Below are 15,108 nucleotides of genomic sequence, written 5' to 3'. Positions count from 1 at the left end.
TGAGGTGGCAAACTGGAAAGAGCTGCTGACTTTCAAAGCCCCGGGGTCCCATGTTGACCTGCAAGTTGCGTCTGCCCCTAGAAGTGCCCTCCGCACGGTCCAGAAGCCACACGTAGTGACCGTGGTGTGGCTGTGGGAGGTCTCCTCCGCTGGCCTTCAGAGGCGTTTCCTCAAAGATTTATCTAGACCTCCGGTCGGTTCCCTGCCAGGGAGGCCGTCGCTCAGGGCTCAGCTGTGCAATGGTCTCTTGGGTGGAAGCAGGGAGGAGGCCTCGTGTGGGTAGAGGAAGAGTGACCGGAAGGCCCGTGGGGCCCTGGGTGGCGGCAGCCTGCTCTGACCCCTCTTCTCTCATTTAGGGGCGGCCGCTGTCCTACAAGACCTTCTTAATATGGGTCCTGATTAGCATCTATCAAGGTAAGGATCTGCCGCTGCCTTGGGCTCTGAAGGCCACCGCAGGGGTCCTTCTCCCTCCTGTGGCACAGGGAGCCAGACCTGAGGTGGAGTGGGGGCGGGTGACAGTGAGGCGGAGTCCTGCTGGGTGGGTGGAGGACTCCTGCCCTGAGCACCCAGGGTGGTGGTGAAGTCAGAGTGTAGTCCATTTGTACGTCCCAAACACACAGTGCTCCCAAATCCGGGACGTCCAGCTTCCATGTGTTTGCTGACACACATGGTATATTTGTACAGTGCTCCTGGCCTCTCTGTCTGGACAGGGACACGTAGAATCCACCAATAAGCACGTGTACGTGGGGTTTCATTCTGAAGGATTTTTCACTGTGGATGGCGTGATCAGAAAGTGTAGAGGCCACTGAGCTTGTTGGCAGAGGGTTCAGTTGTCATGGACGTGTTTAAAAAAATGTTCTAAAGAGGTTTACCAAACCAGGTACAGAGGCGCAGGCCTGCATTTCCAGCTACTCAGGAGGCTGAGGCAGGAGAATCTCAAGTTCAAGGCCAGCTTTGGCAACTTTAGTGAGACCCCATCTTTAAAAAACAAACTGTGAAATGGGCTGGGGTTTGGCCCAGTGGTGGAGCACTGTCCCAGTCCGTGTGAGACCCGGGGTTCAGTCTTCAGCGCAGCAGAGAGAGGAGGAGGAAGAATGCACCTCAGAGTGGTCCCTGCAGTGGGTTAAAAAATGCAAAGTCTGCGTGAGAGTCACGAGCGGTCCTCCGTTCTGCCCTCGCCACCCTCAGGCCTGTTCATCAGGGCGGTCACTGGAGAGTTGGGGTGTTCAGAGTTGCTGGCTGTCCCTTCTGAGTGACACCCTCAGTGTCTTGGACTAGGTCCCGATCAGCCTGCCCCTTGGGCACTGGAGAGGCCGCCACTGCGCACCCCGTGCTTCCTGCCCTTCCTTGGCGGGGCGTGGGGTTCTCTCCACTTGCCCCTGTGCCCTGGGTCACTGGTGCTCACATAGGTGGTGGAAACAATTAACCTTCACCACCGTGACCACCATCCAGGTCGGCGGTGAGCATGTCCCTGCTGGGCGCCATCTCCAGAACTTTCCATCCTAGAAGTCTGACACTCCTTCGCCACTGAACAGCAGCCCCCTATGTCCCCTCCCCTGAGGATGGCACCCAGGTCCTACTCTCTGTCTCTACAGCCTTGACTATTTCAGCTACCTCTAGCCAGTGGCTGCATGCAGCCACTGTCCCTTTGTGACTGCTGTCCCCATCATTTATTGTAGAGTGTGTGTGTGTGTACACGTACGTGTATCAGTGCTGGGGACAGAGCCCAGGGCCTCCCATATGCTGGGTGGGTGCTCTGTCACGGGGCCTCATCCCAGCCCTCATTTTAAATATGTTTAAACTTCTGTTTTTCCATCAACTCCAGCCAGTCATGCTGTCGCTCTTTCCCTCCTTCTGCCTGCACAGATTATCTATTTGATAAGGTTAGAAAGGAAAATATGAAACTATAGATTTGAATCCTCCATGAAGCATCACTCGCCGTAAAGGAGCAGTTCTGGGGGTCCGGAGCCAGAGCTTCTGGTGGGGCGTTGCGAGGGGCGGGGCTGTGCAAGGCCGGGCCCAGGGCACCTGCACTGACATCCCTCCGGTTTGCAGGGAGCACCATCATGTACGGGGCGCTGCTGCTGTTCGAGTCGGAGTTCGTGCACATCGTGGCCATCTCCTTCACGTCGCTGATCCTCACCGAGCTGCTCATGGTGGCGCTCACCATCCAGACCTGGCACTGGCTCATGACCGTGGCAGAGTTGCTCAGCCTGGCCTGCTACATCGCCTCCCTAGTGTTCTTACACGAATTCATCGGTGAGCCCCTGAGCATGCGCAGGTGTCTGTCTGCACCACCCGGCACCGCCTCCTGGCTCTTGGTCCATCGGCCCTTCGCTAGCTGTCCCGTGTTCTTGCCAGTGCCTGCCTTGGGCCAAGTGGCGGCTGTGAATCAGTGGATGCCTTTGAGGGTGCAGGGTGTGCTCTCATAGTAGAGCGTGCATTTGTATTTTTACTTTGTTCATTTTTAGGGTGCTGGGGTACAATCCAGGGTCTGGTGCACCCTGGGTAAGCGCACTTTCACTGAATTGCTCATCAGCCAAAAGTGTGTTTCCAAAAACCACACAAACCCGGGCACCCTGGTGCATGCCTGTAATCCCAGTGGCTCAGGAGGCTGAAGTGGGAGGATTGCAAGTTCAAAGCCAGCCTCAGGGGGCTGGGATTGTGGCTTAATGGTAGAGCCCTTGAGTAGCATGTGTGAGGCACTGGGTTGGATTCTCAGCACTGCATATAAACAAGTAAATAAAATAAAGGTCCATCAACAATTTATACATATAATATATATATATAAAGCTAGCCTCAGCAACTTAGCGAGGCCCTAAGCAACCTAGCGAGAACTTGTCTCAAAATAAAGAAGGTTGGGCATGTGACTCAGTGGTCAAAGCCTCTGGGTTCAGTCCCTGGTATCAAAAAAGGAAAAAGAAAAAAAAAAACAGAACTAGCCAGCTTAGAAGAGGAATCCTTTATCCTTCTACTTCTGTAAGGGCAGAATAGCCCCTTATCCATGGGTCCCACATCCGTGAACTCAACCAACCTCAGAGCCCAAACATTTAGCAAAAAAAAAAAAAAAAAAAGTCGGGTCTTAACTGTCTGGCCTCTCTTCTGACCGTTCTTCCCTGAATAATAGAGCGTAACAGCCGTCTGCACGGCGTTCACCTTGCGTTGATATCAGAGAAGATTTAAGGCTCTGGGAGCCTGTGGGGTGCTAGGCAAAGACTGTGCCGTTTCACACAAGGCACTTGAGGATCTGCGGTTTTAGCATCTCCCCCCCGCCCTGTTGGAACCCCTTCCCTGTGAACCCCGAGGGCTGCCTATAGTTCTGGGTTGCCCAGTGAGCTGGGCTGGCCCTGAGAGCTCGGTGGGGAGGCGGGGGTCCGGCACCCAGGTCCTACTCTTGAGCAGGTTATGAGATAGCTTCTGATGGCAGCAGGGATGGCCTCTCCTCCTTTGCGCCTGTGCTGACTTTTCAGACTTTTTTTTGGTGGTGGGAGGCCCCTCTGTTGATCCAGCTCCTCTGTGGAGTCTCTGGACCTCAGCATAAAATCTCCTGCTCTGTACAGCCAGCCTGAGGAGTGACGCTGCCACCGTAGTGGGCACTGGCCCCTTGGTAGATGCACAAGGAGCACCTGCCCTGTGCCAGCAAGATGGGCAGACATGATGGGCGGGCTTGCAGGGGATGGCTCTTCATGTCACAAAAACCATGACAAACAGGGAGGTGAGATTGTAAGCACGGGGTGGCAGAGATGGCAGATGTGTGCTGCAGACAGACACACTAGGGCCCAGACAGACTCCCAAGCTGAGCCCAAATAAAAAATAAATAAAAAGTGTCATGGAAACTTCCAGATGGGAAAGTATCCCCCCCCAACCAGCACTAAAGATACCAGGCTGAGCTGGTGCCCATCAGCACTGTCCTGTGGCACCCATGCAGGGCCACCAGGATGCCACCTCTGTGCATTCTGGGTGCACAGCTGGGTAGTTGGACTCCCCTTAACTCCAGAGATCCTGGACGGGGCCATGTGGCACCACCACTGAGGTGTGGGGTTGAGCAGCTCTCCCTGTGTGTGTAAGGGCAGGTGTGTCCAGTAACAGATGGACCGCAGGCCTGTGGCGGCAAAATGTCATGGGGGAGATAGATTAGGGGCAAAGTTTACAAAGATTCCTTAGGGGACAATAATAAGGAAAAGGACGAAGAAATCCCCTTGAACCTGGAGGCATCCTTGGTCAGGGCCCTTCTGCCGGCTTCCGAGTTCCTCTTGAAGGTTTCAGTGAAGACAACAGGAGCGAAGACCGGAGCTGCCCGCCGGCCCTGGTCTTTCAGGACGGCCTGTGTGAGCACCTACTGTGTGAGCAGGGCTCGGGCCTGAGGCAGAACAGGAAGCCCGGCTTGGCTGGACAACCAGCCCTGGGGCTGGGTGAGGGCGCAGGATCCTGGACCCAGCGTCCGTCCATGCCCACTGAGGGGAAGTCGTTGGCTCTGGCAACTGCTTCATGAGGCCCCGAGCAGCCTCTTCTCTCTAGAAAACCTGAAATCCAGGGTTTAGGCAGCTAAGGACGTACCCCGTCAGTGCCCGAGGACAGGACTGGTTGGACAGGGGCGTCTCTGCCCACTGGCACGTGCCGCAGGTCCTCCTGGTGGCTCCCCTCCACCACGCGGAGCTGAGAGAAAGCTGCAGGAAGCAGAAGCCTGCATCTCAGCGTGGCTCGGCTCCCCAGGGGCTGGGTTTAGACGCCACCTGTCAGATTCCAAATCAAAAAACACTGTAAGAATGGTTTTCCCCGAAGTTTCTTTTACTAGTATTTGAAAAAAAAAAAAAAAAAGTACCTCCCTGAGTATCAGGAAGCACAGGGGAGGACAGACAGCCGGACGAGACAGAGGTGCGGGAGGGTGGGGTGTGCTGCCAACCCAGGGCGCACCCTCAGGGGCCAGTGGAGGACGGGGCTTGGTGACGGGAGACTGCTTCCCTGTGACAGCGGTGTAGCTGTCTCTGAACTGCACGGGCCTTCTGGAACATTCCCACATGCTCACTGCTGTCCTTCCGTTGCTTGCAGATGTGTACTTCATCGCCACCTTGTCCTTCCTCTGGAAGGTGTCTGTCATCACCCTGGTCAGCTGTCTCCCCCTCTACGTCCTCAAGTACCTGCGAAGACGGTTCTCTCCTCCCAGCTACTCGAAGCTCACGTCGTAGGCTCGGCACTCGGCGGAGGGGACCTGGCCTCTGGGCTTTCCTGGTGGACAGAGTTCAAGTTCCATTTGTGTCACCGCCACCTGTGGATTTTTGCAGTCATCGCTAACATGTGCAGTTTCGGTGTGGCCAGGCTCTGTGCTCTGTGTCGGGACCGAGTCCCAACGCTGAAGAATCAGGAGGGAGGGTCCTGAGGTCCCCAGTGTGCCTGTGGGAGTCCTGAGGCCCTGTAGCCCTGTGGGAGTGAGCGTGCACACACAGCAGCCGGGTGGCTCCGCAGAGAGGCTTCTGCAGGCCCCGGGCAAGCTCCTTATGACTTGAATTTTGTTGTCGTGTGATAAAGCTTCTGTCTAGTTGAAGGTGGTAGAAGGCTTTTTTTTTTTTTTTAAACAGTCCTATCATGTGCACTCTTAAGTCTTTCTCATCTTACAAAGCAGTTTCAGGAAAACATCAAGCTCTTAGTGAGGGTTTGGAAGAAAAAGACAGTGATGTTTGGTGAAAGTTATCCGAACCCGGATTGCATTTGGAAATCCTCCCCGTCCTAAGGCAGCCCCCGCCTCAGAGCATCAGGAAAGGTACCCGAGAGGAGGGGAGGGGGCCCTAAATCCAGTCATCACCCTGGATCCAACTCAACGGTCCTGGCCTCCAGTTAACTTCACCTGCCACCTCGTAAAAGAATCCCAGAGGTGTGATCCTGCTTTGTTAGGAGCTGGTGACAATTACCAAGCCAGTGGCCATCTGAGGACACCCCCTGACATTTTCAGCAGAGTTGTTTTAGCAGGAAACGTGCCACTGAACAGCCCCTAAATGTGTCGGCAGTGTGATAAGACTCGGCTAATTCTTCAGACAGCGCGGCACATGTGACTCAGACCCTCTGGGCCCCGAGCGGAAAGGTCAGGGCACGGGGCTCTTCTCTTTGCAGCAACCTGTTTCCTGTTAGGAGGAATTATTGCGGACGGACTGAGCAAGCCAGGCATCTTGCCGTGTCGCCATTCCCGGTGGCAGCCTTCAAAGCCAGGAGCCCCGTGGGAGGAGGCCGGGGCTGGGGATCTGGAATCAGTTCCCTGCCTGCAGATTTCCAAGGGAACTCGCTGAAAGGCCGCCAGTAGGCAAGACTTCCCCCACCAGGATGGCCGCACACCGTGTGTTTCTTATAAAGCAGCGGCTGCTGCCTGCGAGGAGCCGTAGTTGGCAAGTGTCCCACATGGCGGGGAGAGCAGGGCCTTCTTGGGCTCTCGAGTCTCGACTACAGGAGGGTTAAGTCAGTGCCGCAAAGGCTGAGTGTGGTCATCGTCTCGAATTTGTACAAATTCTCTATGTGTACAAACCCTGCAGAGCTTCAGTGCGACACTAAACTGTGTGTGCTTCGGGGATGGAAGTCACAGCCTGCTTGCTGACGCCTGCCACCTACCCAAGGGACCCTGCCTCTGAGAGTTGGGGACACAAGGACCTGAGCTTTGGAGTGCTCTTGACAAGCCCTTGTATTTTGTGTTGTCCCTTTAAAACTTCCTAGGGTGGCAGCGAGTTGCAGGTTATTGATGTCATTTCTGTTAGTTTTTGAGATTCTGTAATTTTGCAATATTTCCCCTCTCCACCGGCCATTTCTGCCAGAGAAAGTCCTTCAGAAAAGATGTCTCGCCTTGCACGACTGGTTGCTTAGGGAAGGGATCTTTGTCCAGAAACCTCAGCAAGCTTGAGCAGGTCCAGCATATTCACTGAGGGGATTTTGGGTGGTTTCAAAGGTGGAGGAGGAGCCGGGCCCACGTGGGGTCACGCACCTGTAATCCCAGTGACTCTGGAGGCTGAGGCAGAAAGATCGAAAGTTTGAGGTCAGCCTTAAACCTGTCTCAAAAAAAGTAAATAGGGCTAGGGGTGTTGCTCCCTGGTGGAGTGCTTGCCTAGCATGTGCAAGGCTCTGGTTCCATCCGTGGAGGAGGAGGAAGTGTCGTTCAGCATTTTTGATCCTATGAACCCGGGAATCTTAACTCCATGGCAAGTTTGAAGCCTGAACCAGCGTAACTCCCAGAGGCAGGCGACGGCTCCTTCAGGTAGATCATCGGCACCCCCGCTGGAGAACTAGGCATTTCCAGCACACAGGGAACAAAGCTGGTCCCTCTGATTTTGTTTTTTTCCTTAATTCCCAATTTCTAATGAGCGAACACCTGACCTCCGGGAGGAAGGAGGCTCCAGGGAGGCCAGAGGCCACGCCTGGAAGGTGAAGGTGCTGGGCAGCTCCTCCGTGAGCCTCTTGTTCTGCTGCACTTGGGTGGGGGCAGCTTCCTTGCCCAAGAAGGACCGAACACCCCCATGGAAGCCACCACGCTGTGGGATCATCCCTCAAGAAGGCATCCTGCCGATGTCACCCACCAGGGGTCCCCGAACACTTAGGGATGTGCACCGCTGGCAGCCCAGGAGACCCAAGGGCAGGCATGGCACAGCCGTGACCTCAGGAATCACACACAACCCCAGCAGAGCCCGGATGCTGGGCACTGCCCGGGTTCTCAGTGGTGGAGGAAGCGAAGGAAACCAGAAGCCAGGAACTTAACTATTTTGTTAGTGTCTCCCGAGTTTGTCAGCCTTGAACACAGGATGCCGTTGGCCTTTCTCTTGGTTCATTGACCAGGAAGGAATTTCTGTAGAGCACCATTGACACCTTTATCGGACACTTGAGGTCTGAAGGCCTTAGGCACAGTCTCCACCCGTTGAACACCTCCTTAAAGTAGAAGTCACAGCTCCCTGTGCCCTCGGACAGCACTAGCAGGTTCTGCCCCTGTGAGAGCTTCTACTGTGATTTTGTTATGATTGTATCTTCTGATGAGGGTGGAAGGTGGAGTGAGCAGGATGGTTTGGTTCCTCTGCATCTGACAGTTTTTTTTTGGGGGGGGGCAGTACTGGAGATTGAATTCAGGGGCACTCGACCGCTGAGCCACATCCCCAGCCCTATTTTGTGTTTTATATAGAGACAGGGTCTCACTGAGTTCTTAGTGCCTCCCGCCTCCCCTTTGCTGAGGCTGGCTTTGAACTCATGATCCTCCTGTCTCAGCCTCCCCAGCTGCTGGGATTAGAGGCAGGCGCCACCACACCCAGTCTGACAGTTTTGATCCTGATTTGGTCATTAATTCTGCACGTGTGTGGCTAAGGTGCTAGGAGAGTCGGGGATGCTAACTTGAGCTGCTTGGAGAAAGTCCCAGGGAGCATCTTAAAGTTGAGACCAATGCCTGCCTCCAGCCTCCCGAGCTGGTTGCTCCCACCCCTGGCAGGATGCTACCCAGACCCAGGCGAGCTCCCCATTGAGTGAAACCCGTGTGGCACGCATCTTAAATACCATCGTCTCTCTGCCAAGATTTCCTCAGTTTATTCTCTGATGAAATTATAGGTCATACCGACAGTACTTTCTGATGTAATTTGAATTTTGTGCTCACTGGAAATTGATGTGTTAATGCCTTTTTTCTCCTCCAGACTTTTGTTTTTCTACTTGGTCTTATTTTTGCCTGGGGGAGGGGCATGCCCATATGCCTTCAGGGCAGCGTTTTAAACTTTTGCCAAGACTTCATACGGATCTGCACATTCTCCTGCTCCCTTCTATTGAAAGCAAACACCCTTCGGCCGTTATCATCTTTAATCTTGTGTGTATTTGAGTTTGTGTGTGTGTCTGTGGTGTCATTTCGAGCTTTTTGAGGACTGTTTGGTTTTTACTGCGTTAAAACTCCATTGCTCCCAGCTCTGTTCCTGTTTTAAAAATAGGCCGGGAGCTTTGTAAATACAACTCGTTTTATTTCTCCTTCTTTTAATGTAAAGCTTTTTGTTGTTCATGTGTACCTGGAAATATCTTCATTAATTCTGTTCATTTCCCCTGGGGAAACAATGGACTGTGTATTGGAATGGACCCGAGGTCACCCTGTGGGCCGTGCTCCCCAACCTGGACCCCAGAGCCTCTTGACTACAGCAGCTCCTCCCTCGGGGTTGGAGCGCCGCGGTGGACAGAGCTGGCCTGTGCCGGGGAAGGTGGGGTTTGTGGTTAAGGTGGGGGGTGGTGTTTGTAAATGAAATCCTGGCCAGTGGATCCCTTTGTTGTCCCAGGTTAACACAGCCGTGTCCGGGTCACGGGTCCCTCCCTAGATCTCTCTGTGTCACCCTCATTGCCGTGCTCACCAGGACAGCGTCATGATGGAGGACGAGCCCTGCGCAGATGCTTTAATTGAGCCGGAGGGTCCGTCCAGTTGATTCGGATTCTCGGCTAGGTGATGACACGTGTTTCCGAGCGGATCCACTCATTGTGTGCCAGCGTGGCCTGTTGCTGTTGCCCAATAAAGCTTGTGTACTTCCTGCCTTTGGGGATCGTTTTAATTTGTATGGAATCATGAATTCTGGTGATGGAACAAGAACTTTCTATAAAGCTCCCACTGTGTGTTTATCTTGTGGTGCGTTAACAGGTCCAGAACTTTTTCCCAGTTACATTTCAAATTCAGGGGGAAAGGAACCCAAATCAATGCGTGGTGTTACCCTGGTCCTTCCCAGATGTGTCAAAAATTCAGAGTGGTTCGTGTAAATGGGAAAAGAGAAAAACAGAAGATCAGATGGTATTTACACACACAGCGCTTGATGGCGATGAAGTCTTGTTTTTTAAATCAAGGGACAGAAGGTTTAAGAATGTGGTCACTTACTTTTTAGGGAAAGGAGGTTTGGAAGCTGGTGCATAAGAAGCAAGGAGGACCATGCTGTTTGAACCTAACCCAGGGACCTCAGCCAGGGGTAATTTTGTCGCTCAGATGAAAATCCAGAGACACCTGAGTTTGTTGGGAGGTGGGGAAGGGTGCAACTAGCCACTGGTGGGTGGAGGTCCATGGTGCCACTGGACACCCTGCAGAGCCCAGGGCATCTCTCTGTCAGACTTACCCTACACGAAATGTCCATGGTGCCAAGGTTGAGGACCCTCATTTCCTGGGCATGCATCAGTTTCACCGTTTGTCCCTTAATTTGTAAAGGGGCCCCATGGTGGCAGTGCATCTCTCTGGAAGCAAATTCCGCATTAGGCTGGCCAAGGGCTGCGATTAGGGTAAGGTTGCTCACTTCTCATTGGTTCATTGGAAAGGGCCATTCTGCGTTAATTGATTAGAAAAAGAATCATAATTTTGCCCATTTCTATCCACATTGGCTTCCCTGGACAAAGGGGGAGACCCCCAGTACTTTTCCTGACGTGTGCTGTGAGCGCGCTCTGGGGACTGCGCCTTGGTCCGCAGTGAAATTCCATTCCCCGGCCGGCGCTACGCGTCCCTGCCGCCAGGGGGCGCCCGAGGCTAGGGAGAGCCACGGTCCCGTCTGCTGCCTGCGCCCTGGGTTTCCACTGAAGCTCTGGTGGCTTCGGAATTGATTTCATGGCCAGCGGCCCCGTTAGAAACAGACATCTCTTTTCATGTTGTTGACCAGAATATTTTGCTGGGCTTGGTTTAAAAAAAATGTGTTGGGAGAGTGAGAGATGAATATTTATTGGATCTTGGATATTTGCATTTTTGAATAATTGGCAACTGGACTCACTGTAACGAGGTTCAGAGACGAAATGTTCCGACGCCCCGCGCACTGGGGCTGTTTTTGTTATGAAACTTCTCAGGGTGACACCAAGCCCTGCGGTATTTGCAAGGAGGCTGGTGCATGATGGATTTGCTCACCTCAAAATAGAACTGCAGCCCGGGCAGACTTTCCAGAAGTCGGAATACAGTAACAGGATTCATCCAGGACTCGCTAATTTCCGACTTGAAATGGGTTACATAACCGTGCGGCCGCCTTCGCGCCTCTCAGGACGCCGGGCCAGTGATGGATGGTGAAATCGATCATAAAAAGCTAGAAATAGCTCCGCCACACTCTGGGAAAACGATGAGTTCTTTTTTTTTTTTTTTTCCTGATACCTCCTCCTTTTTATTTTTTCACCCAAACATTGCATAATGTTAAAAAAAAAAAAGTCAGCTCTTTCCGTGGGGCGTTGATTTCATTCACCATGTGGCTGTGGTCGGAGGGGTAACTCAAGTGCTCGGGGGCTGGCGGATTTTTGGAGGATCACGCATTCCCAGATCAGTTTTCACCCAGAGCCTGAGCAGGGAAATCGCATCTGATCCCGGGTTTCTCTGCCTCCCCACCCGTTTCTGTGGGTGAGCCCTCTGCACCACAGCGTCTCCCCAAAGGTCGGGGATTGGGGGGAGCGCCAGGGCGAAGCCACCCTCCGCTTTCCTGTTGAGGCTTTGACTGGGAGACTGTTCCCCCTACATTTTGGGGTAACTGAGTCACAGCATGAAGTCACTGGCCCCATGACCCATGCTTGGTGACAAGCCAGGTCTCCTTTCTTAGAATTCAACCTGCAGATTCTGTTTGCTTATCCCAGGAACTCGCTGTTCTAAGCCTCTGTTGTCCATTTTCAAGAGATTTAGGAGAAATAAACGTTTTCTTTTATTAGGTCAGATAAACCCATGAATATTTTTCCTTTGAGAAAGATCGCAGAGACCAGGGACACATGGGATGTACTGACGTTTTTATCCATTTGTTCACAAAATATTTACTGAGAGCCTGCTTGAAGTTGGGCACTGATGTGTGGGCTGGGGGCCTGGCAGAGGACAAGACACAAAACCTGCCCTCACAATGATTGGATCTGTCTACACGTGGCAGGGGGACAGCAAGCAAACAGACAGATGCAGCATCAGGACATGAGCCCTTGAGGGTGAGAACCCGGTAAGAATCAGGGTGGAGAAAGTGAGGGGAGTCCGAGAAGGGCCCTCTGCAAGGGCCACAGCAGCAGAGGCCTGCAGGATGAGGAGCACTGACCCATGGGACACCATGAAGGGGCATTCAGGCAGTGGTGTGTGTAAAAGCCCTGGGGCAGGTAGGGCCGGGCACAGGGATGGAGCTTTGAGACCAAGAGGGAGTCAGTCGAGGAGGTGAGGTAGGGACAGGTAGGGCCCGCAGACTTTGGCATTGGGTCAAGGAGTTCTGTTGATCAGGGACCCATCCTGACGGTCTCATACCACATCAGTGTCACACAGACTCCAGTGAAATCCCCTCCACTGGAACCTGCCTGCGCCCATGCCCAGTATTTCGGCATGATTTTAATGGCATGGACCATGTTGACTGTTAAAGGAGAAGAAGCCAATCCTTGGATGAAATTTCTTCTTGCTTTACCAGCAAATAATACCAGCCTGTAGCCTGGAGTGCCACAGGCAGAGAGCAGTCCACAGTCCTGGAAAACAAGCCACAGGGAGCAGCCCCCTAGGATTGGCAGGTAGGTCTGGAGGAAGAATAGGTCAAGAAAAAGGATCCTGGTGGCCGGATCTGTGGTGCCTCGCAAAGATGCCCGCCTGGGTCAAGTTTCGAGGCTGATGCGTTTTGCAGTCAGAAACTCCGGAGCCCGGGCTGCGTTCAGATCCCTCCCGAAGAAAGAGAGTAACAAGAACATGCTGTGGAGAAGAATGCAGTTAGTGTCTTAAAGATGGGCAAATATTCATTCTCATTTGTCCTTTTATGCGAAACAGATTTTTAAAAAGGCAATCTGAGTAGCTAATGACAACCAGAGCCCTGCTGATGCAGAGGGGTGGGGGGTGGCGGCTGAACGAGGCCCCAACAGCTAATCAGGCCCAACGAGAGGTGAGTTGATCAGCCTGGAAATTGCCCAGGCATTCTTCAAAGACCAGTAATTAGGGTTTAAGATGCTGCTCTTTATGCACATAACTTAGCATAATTTTATTAGGCAGCTCATCACCACCAGAATTTGGGGAAATCAGGCCAAAGAACATTCTCGAGCGGGCTGCCGTCTGCGGACGGGGAGACTTTTGCTCTGCCATGGCCCCCTCGGGCAGGAAGAAGACACCAGGCAATGGCAGCGCTACCTTTCTTCCTGGTCCTGATGGGGCGGGAGCAGGAATGGAGGCGATGTCACATTGCGGGGACGTGCTGGAGTTGGGGTGGGCAGCCTGGGTGGCGTGTCGGTGGCCTGGGTGAGATGGGGACAGACCTGGCTTGGGTGCCAGTTCCCCCACTCACTAGCTGGGGACGTGGGGCCAATTCCTTAAAGTCTCTGAGCTTCTGAGGATCAGCAACGAGGCAGAGCTTGGAGAAATGGCAGTAGCTCCTCTCACTGAGGCCTCTGGGCCGAGGGAGGTGGTGGATGAGCAGGCGCCGTCTCTCCCAAGCTCAGAAGTCCTTCAAAATGGGTGCACGGCCTGTTTTCCCCAAATGCTGCTCAAGGTTCTCAGAGGATTCGGAAGCTTGAGTGGGGAGGCAGCAGCCTGCTGTCCTGGGTCCTGAGGTCCTGTCCGTGCGCCCACATGGAGGTGGCCCTGTCACCGAGGTGCCAGGAGACCCCACCTGGAGCACACGCCCCTCGGTGGCTGGGAGGACGCGGAGCCACAGGAGCGAGCAGAGGGCGCCCACCCCAGAGCCCACGCGCCCAGTCGCAGGAGGGAGGAGGCAGGCGACAGTAGGAATGGCAGATCATTGGAAGCTATTTTTAAAAATATATATTTAAAAAATTTGTTAATAGAACCGGAGGCAGAATTTTCTTGAGTTTAACAAAATAAACCCCAAAGCTCGAGGGGAGAGGGGAGGAGGCGGCCCAAGCTCACCTGGCCAAGAGGGGGCTTCACTCCTGGATCCTGCTCCTGCAGGCCTGAGGGACACCATGGGAGCCGCTGGCTTCCAGTGTCCGCCGTAGCCCGCCCAGGGCCAGTCCGTGGTTAGGGCTCAGCAAACCTTTGGACAGTTGAGCATTTCTTTGTTTTGTTTTTAAAGTTCTGGTGAAATACTCATAATGAAATGCACTGGGTTCAGTGGCTGCGAGCCATTGAGTAGGAGCAGGTTCCGGAAGACTCGGGAACCTGACCAGAGTGGGTCCTGCCTTCTGTGGCATCTCACCTTGGAGAGCGCTGTCCACCAGCAGCCCAGAGGCCGGGGCAGACAGGATGACACTAAGAGAAGCTGGTCGACCCAGGCCTCCAGAGCAGGCTAAAATGTCCCAAAGAGGCAAATCCACAGAGGCAGAAAGTAAAAGGGTGATTGTCGAGGGAAGAATGTTCTAGAATTTCATTGTGGTGGTTGTGCAACACTGAACTTCCTAAAAGCTGTTGAATTATGTACTTTAAATGGGTGGGTTTTATCAAATGTCACTTATATCTCAACAGCTATTTATAAAACCCTGCAAACTAATTTTCAGAGTGGCTGTACCAGTTCTGCCTTCTACCCCATGTGTGTGGTGGCTTCCAGAGGTGCCACATTCTCGTCTGCACTCGGTATTGTCCACAACTTGCTTTAGCCACACTCACAGGTGAGCAGACGGGTGTAAGTTGCGTTTCCTTAGTGGTTAATAAGATCGCCCATCTCCTCCTGTGCCCCTTTGCCACCCTCTGGAAATAGCACATCTTCGTAAGTGAACCGTTTATGTCTTTCACACATTTTGGGGGGAGGGGGGCGTTTACAGGGGATTGAACTCAGGGGCACTTGACCACCAAGCCGCATCCCTATTTTACAATTTATTTAGAGACAGGGTCTCACCGAGTGGCTTTAGTGCCTCGCTGTTGCTGAGGCTGGCTTTGAACTCGCGATCCTCCTGCCTCAGCCTCCTGAGCTGCTGGGATGACAGGCGTGCGCCACGGTGCCGGGTTCTTTTGCAGGTTGTTTCCTTACTGTCGAGTTTTGAGAGTTCCACCTATTGGAGATTCAGGTACGTTGTCACATATGGGATTTGCAAGATGTCCCCTCCCACAGCTTCCCTTGTCCTTCCCTTTATTGTCCTTATTTTGAGTCCTGCAGGGCTGGATGGGTGCGTTTGCACCTGCTCATTCCTAGTCTGGTTTCTGGGGCCAGCTCAGCGGCGCCGTGTGCCCGGTGCTTTCCCGACGGCATCTCTCCTTGTCTTTCCTATCAACTACTTTGAGGCTGGTGACCTGCT

General features: G+C 53.3%; 1 protein-coding gene across 2 annotated transcripts in view; it reads left to right on the top strand.

Moving 5' to 3' along the window:
- Positions 1 to 9,512, top strand: part of ATP9A (ATPase phospholipid transporting 9A (putative)) — a 118,963-nt gene extending 109,451 nt beyond the window's left edge. For both annotated transcript variants that reach the window (XM_081289574.1, XM_081289575.1), the window contains exons 26-28: positions 357 to 414; positions 2,056 to 2,259; positions 5,050 to 9,512. In XM_081289574.1, the coding sequence (XP_081145700.1) occupies positions 357 to 414; positions 2,056 to 2,259; positions 5,050 to 5,186 (399 nt within the window). In that variant the 3' untranslated portion in view covers positions 5,187 to 9,512. The remainder of the gene's footprint in view (positions 1 to 356; positions 415 to 2,055; positions 2,260 to 5,049) is intronic.
- Positions 9,513 to 15,108: the final 5,596 nt, after the last annotated feature.

Source organism: Spermophilus citellus (assembly GCF_964194105.1).
Source record: "Spermophilus citellus genome assembly, chromosome: 4".
Lineage (NCBI taxonomy): Eukaryota > Metazoa > Chordata > Mammalia > Rodentia > Sciuridae > Spermophilus > Spermophilus citellus.
This window is presented reverse-complemented; position numbering and strand designations above follow the sequence as displayed.